General features: G+C 42.8%; 1 protein-coding gene across 1 annotated transcript; it reads left to right on the forward strand.

The window, feature by feature from the left end:
• The first annotated feature begins 1,459 nt into the window (after positions 1–1,459).
• Positions 1,460–4,193, forward strand: LOC119658699 (phenoloxidase 2-like). Its single transcript, XM_038066289.1, has 7 exons — positions 1,460–1,830; positions 1,895–2,174; positions 2,233–2,635; positions 2,690–2,983; positions 3,057–3,384; positions 3,448–3,683; positions 3,892–4,193. The coding sequence occupies exons 1-7, from the start codon at positions 1,530–1,532 to the stop codon at positions 4,126–4,128; spliced, it is 2,079 nt and encodes a 692-aa protein (XP_037922217.1). The 5' UTR covers positions 1,460–1,529; the 3' UTR covers positions 4,129–4,193.
• The last annotated feature ends 3,733 nt before the right edge of the window (positions 4,194–7,926 follow it).

Here is a 7,926-nt window from a genome sequence, read left to right on the forward strand (position 1 = left end):
CAGCCTAAGGGCTTTATTTGGTATGCTCTCGAGGCCGGGCGCTTTCTTGGCTCCCAGCCTACCGCAAATCTCCAGTACTTCTTCCGTCGTTGCTGGGGTTATTACAGCCACATCTAAAAATGTCTGTAGATTGTAATCCCTTTGTGTTCTCCTGAAGGAACAAACCCTGAACGATTTTCAGTAGGAGGTCGGGACATATAATTTGTGGAGCTGCCTGATTTCTAAATCTTCCCATCACAACCCTGTAGGCGCTTCCCTATAGGTCTATATCCGTCTCTGCGCAGAATTGCTTGAAGCAGTCCCTCTTGCTTCGCTGTATAGCCAGCTTCCGGTTTCTTCGGGCTTCCTTGTAATCTCGCTGTTTCACCTCCTGGTCAATCCTATCCATTGTTCTCTGAGCCGCTCGTCTAGATGGCACGCCGACCGAACATTTGACTGTTTACTATTCCAGCAGTTGGGTCTTCTACCGGGGAAAGTATAAAATCTCGGCATGCCTTCGCGACACACTCTGTGATATGAAGTTCTTTTTCCGAGGGTGTACCTTGTATAGTGTCCTGATCCAACCGCACATCTATGAATATTTGGTCGTCAATTGCTTTCGCACACCAAGCTGACGTTCTTCTCATTTTTGGACGAGGAAATTTCCAACCGCTTGACTTGCTCTTCAGGTTAATTGCCTGGTGATCACTATGGGTGTACAGTTCACTGACGTTCCGAGACATATCGCGAGCTAGTGAACAACAAAAGTCAGATCCATAACTGAACCGGAACCCCCTTTCCGGTAAGTATTAACCTAACCATCGTTAGGCAATATGATATCTAACTGCGAGAAAGCCTTCAAGAGACAACGCCCTCTTGCATTCGTCAGTGAACTTCCCCATTCTGTGGCCCATGCATTGAAATCACCGGCAATGACTTTTGGTTTCTGTTCTTCTATAGGATTCGCTTACACGATCCCTAAATAGCCTGGGAGTGGATAGCCGTGCCTCAGGGGTATGAGAAAGTCCTGGAGAGAGTTGAAATAAATTGGAAAGGCCCAATAAACCATATAGCCTAGAGGTGGCTATAAAAGTGGTACATAGCACCAAAATAGCGGAAGGATGTCCTCAGACAGCTTTTACAACCCTTATTTCTCCTTGCACCAAATACCACTTAGGTACTATCTCCACGTCGAGCTCAGTTAATGAAGCGAGTCATCGTAAACACACTTCTACTATTGTATTACGTACTAAAGCTCGATAGGTTACTTGAGTTCATTCCCAACCACAAGTGCAGACACCCCATAGCTATTTGAACTCTCCCGGAGGGTTCAAACGGAAATGCGTAGCAATGTTTTGATAAATTCCCCGAACGAACTATACAAATTCTAATTTTCGGATGATAACATTTGCGGTTTTCTTTCCAAATCCAAAATAACTATATAAACAAATGAAATTCGGTAAATTTCTGAAAGAGAAGAGTTCCCTTGTTTCACAAACCCGGAATACTTTATACCACTTCTCTCAAACTTCAACTTCAATTCAAGAAAAATGGCAAACAAAAATGATCTTTTGCTCCTTTTCGAGCGGCCCAAGGAGCCAATTTTCATGGAAAAAGGCGCGGAAAATGCCGTGTTCGATGTCCCACATAACTTCCTGACGGATCGCTATCGTCCAATCGGAACCGAGGTTCAGAATCGTTTTGGAATGATGGCTGAAAAGCGGATTCCTGTTCAGAATATATCAATTCCAAGCTTGGCAATTCCCATGTCCTTGGGTCGTAATGAACAATTTTCATTGTTCATCCCGAGACATAGACGCATTGCTGGGAGACTGATTGATATTTTCGTCGGTAAGATGGAATAAGTATATTTTTTTGAATATTTAAGAAGAAAACAGTTTTGATATCTATTTAGGGGTTAGATCCGTACAGGACCTTCTCAGCGTTGCTGCATATGCTCGGGATCGAGTTAATCCCTATCTATTCAACTATGCTCTCTCAGTTGCGGTGCTGCATCGACCAGATACACGGGACTTAAACATACCAACTTTCGTTCAGATATTCCCAGATAAGTTCATCGACTCCCAAGTCATGACGCGCATTCGTGAAGAAGCGTCCATTGTCCCGGAAAGGATGAGAATGCCTATTGTTATTCCGAAGGACTATACAGCTTCGGATCTCGACCCAGAACACAGGTATTTTGTTCATTCGTGGCATACTAGCGGGGCTAATAACCCTATCCTATATTTCAAGGCTCTGGTACTTCCGAGAAGACATCGGAGCTAACCTCCATCATTGGCATTGGCATTTAGTATATCCTTTCGAAGCAGATCGTGAAGATATCGTTCGTAAGGACAGACGTGGAGAACTTTTCTACTACATGCATGAACAACTAGTTGCCCGCTTCAATTGTGAAAGATTTAGTAATGATCTTGCCCGTGTCCAACGTTTCAACAATCTTCGTGATCCTATCCCTGAAGGATACTTCCCAAAAATGGACTCATTAGTAGCAAGCCGTGCTTGGCCACCAAGATTCGATAATACCAGGCTAAGTGATCTGAATCGTGAGCTCGATCAAATCAAGTTGGATGTTGCGGATTTGGAAAGATGGCGGGACAGGATCTTTGAGGCTATCCATCAAGGATTTGTTATTGATGTAAATAGCGTAATTAGCGCTTTATACTGTTTTGTTATCCCAGCTTTTTTTTAGGAAAGCGGCAATCGTGTTGAACTGGACGAGATGAACGGCATTGATATTCTGGGCAATCTCATCGAATCATCCATTATATCTCTGAATCGACAAGTTTATGGAGATCTGCATAATATGGGGCACGTTTTCATTTCATACGCTCATGATCCGAATCATCGCCATTTGGAATCTTTCGGTGTAATGGGTGATAGTGCTACTGCTATGCGTGATCCTGTCTTCTACAAATGGCATGCATATATCGATGATATGTTCCAGGAACACAAGGAAGTTCTTCAACCATACACCACTGACCAGGTACCTAGTGTCCTACCTTAGCTCGTTGTCTTATCTATTCCAATTTAATCAAATTTTAACCCAAAACATCTAGTTGGGCTTCCAAGGAGTAACCATCTCTGACGTGAATGTTAACACAACAGATTTTCCTGCAAACACTTTCCAAACTTTCTGGCAACAATCAGATGTGGATCTTTCTCGAGGACTCGACTTTGTTCCTCGTGGCAACGTATTCGCAAGATTTACACATCTACAACATGCCCCTTGGACTTATACGATAAATATCAACAATAACGCAAGTACCGGTCGCTTGGGAACTGTTAGGATTTTCCTAGGACCTAAATTTGATGAGCGTGGTATCGAGATGCTTTTCCGTGATCAACGTTTGCTTATGATTGAATTAGATAAATTCGTTGTATCTCGTGAGTATCCCAAAGTCAACTGTAGATTAATCAAGGTGTTATGATGTTTTGTTCATTGTGCAGTTCGTCCTGGAAGCAATACCATACGCCGCCCATCAATTAATTCCTCCGTTACAATTCCGTTTGAAAGAACATTCAGGGATTTGGATTCGAATCGTCCTGCTGATGGCACAGCCGAGGAAATGGCTTTCAACTTTTGTGGTTGTGGTTGGCCTCATAATCTCCTGATTCCGAAAGGAAAACCTGGTGGTCTTACTTTCGAGTTGTTTGTGATGGTCACAGATTATGAGCAAGATAGGGTAAGGATATCTTAGTTTCCGTCTATTGTGACACCATACCACACTTCCAACCACTTTAATTTTAAGCTTTATTTCAGACCTCCCTTTCTAGCCATTATCATTCCTATACTCTCCCTAACATCCTTTATTTTCTCCTTTTTCTTCGAAGTCCATAACCGAGAAGTAATAACGACGGAGAGTCTCATCTTTCAATTCCTTCTGAATTTAGGTTGACCAGGACCTCGCAGGAACCTGCAACGATGCAGTTTCGTATTGTGGAGTTCGGGACCGATTGTATCCAGATAGGAAACCAATGGGCTTCCCATTTGATCGATTACCGCGCAGTGGAGGTGATCGCCTAACTACTTTCTTGACGCCAAACATGTTTGTGAGAGAGGTCAACATATTTTTCACGGATCGGACCGTTACAAGGCCGACAATTCAGAATGCTGTTCAGCCACAGTAGTATTATATGAGCAGATGCTGGGAATGTTGGTGATATTGAAAGAAATGTTTGAATAAAAAAATTAGTCTCCACTCTTTAAGTTGTTGGATATCTGTGTTAGGACTAAGCCTTTAGTGTAATGTGGTTACTAAAGGAATTATGCTACCAATAATGTTAGGATCCTCTACCATATCATATATTGGAAGAAAATGAGTTTTTTGTTCGTTTACTTGGTTCCTGATAAATAGTTCCGAGTTTTTCAATCGTTTTCAGTAGATTGTGTCTTAACAAAATTGTCATCAGTACCTTCCTTCCTTCGAAGGACGATTTAAAGCGTTTCGAAACTCTCGATCTTGTAGGCGAGGACCAACTCTGGGACTTGTCGAATTCACTCAAAATATTCCTCTCTTGCCGGAAAAGATGACTAAAAGGGGTGGAGATCTAATAGCCTTTGAGTGCTCCTTGGTACATCATATATTATGGCCTGGTACCTGGTATCGAGCCTTGAGATATCGCCCGAGTAACGACGTCTGGATTATGAGCATGGAGTCTTCCTTCTTAAGAAGAAAGAGCTCGGCTCATTAGTACCCATCCAAATAGGGGGAGACAATCAGATTGCACGAAAGCATGTGGCCTGAAATATGGTTATTTTATATACCACCCGTAGTTGGGTTGTCTTTAGAGAACATTCACTTTTTTGGGATGACACCGTCAAATAATTCCAAAACTCAGAAAGTACTCTATGCGGCTTTATTTTTGTCATCCCTATATTACGTATAGCAGAACGCTATCCTGCACACCCTTACCTAAAGCCGAGGATAGCTTGGTCTGGATTCGGTGTTTGAGAATAACGTGTTTAGCGTTTATCTATTACAATAGCGAATGGGGCGCAGGCTTGACAATATAGAAAATTGGGTACGGATGGGCGGATCCTGGTAGGCGGTTAAATGAAGCATGCCTCATCCAGATTCCAGAGGGAAACGGATCCTAGAAATGGCGATACCAGATACTACGCCAACATTCCGGTGCCTAGTCTATGAAGGAAGCATCCTTGCCCTAACCTTTGCGTTGGGATCACTGGCATAATCAATGGACTGACGGTAAGTTCTGGATGATCATCAATACAGTGTGTTCGAAGTGATTGAGGCTATTTTTCGGCCTGAACCAGCCTGGCGCTCTCTCTTAGCGTGGAACATTCGTTGAAGCTCTTAGAAAAGTCAGAGCTACGGTGGAGGGCCATGGGGGGTGGTGGCGTTGCAGTTGCTACTATCGCAAATTCAGTGATGAACGATGAACGACAGCTACAGAGCCTGTATTCTTCAGAGGGCACCAGCCTTCTATGTATTAATGAACGGCTCCCCCATTTGGCAAATATTCAAACATCCGAGAGAAGACGGCATGTACCAAAATGGCAGAGTACAGATCAGCTAAAAAGGCTCCGAAATGGGATAAACATAAGTAAAACTCGCTGCTGGCAGAACCAACTCGACCAAGTAATGGGGGATAAAGTAAATGGGGACCCCGTTATAAACTTGTTACCTGGAAGCCTTATATACTTAATACCAACCAAATGGATCACATTGTATATGCATTACTCCGTAAATACCTCGCAAATGTTGATTGCAACAGCGAGGAGTGTCCGCTTTTCGCCATGAAAAAGGTTGAAAAGGCACCGGTAATGCAGTCGTGGTTCATGTCTCTGGTGTGTGGTCACGGCTCGATCGATTTACTCGCACATCGGTCACAAATCGTTCAGGAACACAAGCCGTCATATTCGTACAACTCAAATACTCTCGGTACATATCCTTTTCCAAAAATAGGGTAATTCCAACATCCAGGATTTTTTTTTATTGATTACGTGAATGTTTACTCGCAACACTCGAAACAAAAGTCGGAAGCAAGCCACATTTTTATATCCTTCAGGAAAAATGAAAAGTTCCGTCTACAACTTCACAAAAAAGTTCAAATTGATTCCCTGAATATCCTTATAAAGTCAACTATTAACGCATATATTGGAAACCAATACCCATCAGAGATGTCAGAACCAAACACACTCCCCGGAGAGTCCTTATATCAATGGAAGCTGGGGGAAAAAGGTAATCTCATAGCAGTCCCCGTCTCAACTGCAGGTTTTTTTTTTCTCTCTGAAATTGTGGGGAGATAATTTAATCGGACTTTCAATTTCACATTATCCTTCTGGCTGCAACATTTTTACGGATGCTCACCTTCGACCTTCCCGTAAAAATGCATGAAATTGCAACTCTCATGCATTTTAAATCTGGAAGCTCCGTGGTGTGGGTGAAATGGTATTAACGAGAAGAAAAAAATATAGAGCATGCATGCGTGTGCTCTGAAGGACTTTGTGGCTTTCCCACATGCTATTCCATTTTAGTGAAGGATTTGGCAGACCTTTGGAGTAGAAAATGTTGACCTTTTATGGTGCGCGGAATGAGAGATGAGATGGAATTGTTGATATCACTGATATTAAAGATAATTTATTCCAGAAAGAGACGAAAGGAGAGAACACTTCGCATCAGGATTTTTCGCAGTTCATCATTCCTGATTTTAAATACGTCAGGAAAAAGCTACTTCAACCACCACAATTACTTTTCTAGTAAGTAATTGTAGTATCTGCCAGCTTGGCAGCATGATTTCCATGAAACAGTCTAAAAATAACGTGAGGAGAACTAAAGTGTTCCAAAGGACCTGCCCACTTTCCCGAGCCTGACTAGTATAGAGAGAGTGACAGATCTGCGTGGTTAATTTTCACCATTTTTCTATTCTTTTTTTTTTTTGAAGAGTTTTGTTTTAGGGTTTAGGTCTCACAGGGCGTCTCCGGATCACGGACATCGTCCGCTGCTAGCTGGAAGTTTGTGTTATCCGAATTTGTATTTCTATGAATGACAATATTACCCACTAAACCACTCCCTTCTCCACCCACTCTTCCCGCAGGATTACCATACGTGGTGATCTTCTCTCTCTCTTTCTTCCTTCTCAACTCCTCCTATCCTAGTATTCTTTGGGTATTGCTTCATTGCTTCTTCCACTGCTTTCCACAAGGGGTAGACAATACCCGTTGATAAATGTCGTCCGTTACGTACCCGTATCTTGGACAATTTGGCCATTATGACCAAATCGGTGGAGGTATCCTCGATAGGCACCATGTGTGCCTCAAACCTGAGTCAAGTCATAGTTTACGTTACCGTGCCTTCTTTTCATCCCGCTCTTGACGTTCGTATCAACCTATGTGAGACGTTTCTTGCTCTCATTCCATCGTTTCTGCCATTTTACAAGAAACAGATTCCTTGCCGACGGTCGTCGAACAGCGTTAGGTTGACCAATTTCATAACTTGGTTCATAAATCTGTAGAGCTTCAGCATCCCGGCTTTCTGCATCGTCGGACGTCGTTCGGCAAGCACAGCATATCCGGAGGAAAATAAGTCGATATACCACTGCGTTTTTTCTGCTCCGTACATAACAGCGAAGTAACCACTCTTCAAACGAATTGCCGAAGGCTTTTTCTGTTTTATGATCTGCTAGTGATAGTCCAGTGTTTTCCAGCCACGACTTTGTTTGCCAGATTGCTTAGTTGACATATATTTGGACATCATCAATTCGACTCACTACAATTGTAATTCCAATTTCATCTGCGACTCCAATGAAGGTGACCCCGCCAGGAAGACGCAACGTTAGCATTCCTTTGTACATCATGTTCCACAACGAAGTGCCGAGGATTGATCCTTGTGGTTCTCCACAGGTTGTTCGATATTCTTTAGAGCCCCCATCTAAGTCGCAACAAAGACGCCTTTCTATTAGAGA

This window comes from Hermetia illucens, chromosome 6, assembly GCF_905115235.1.
Source record: "Hermetia illucens chromosome 6, iHerIll2.2.curated.20191125, whole genome shotgun sequence".
NCBI lineage: Eukaryota > Metazoa > Arthropoda > Insecta > Diptera > Stratiomyidae > Hermetia > Hermetia illucens.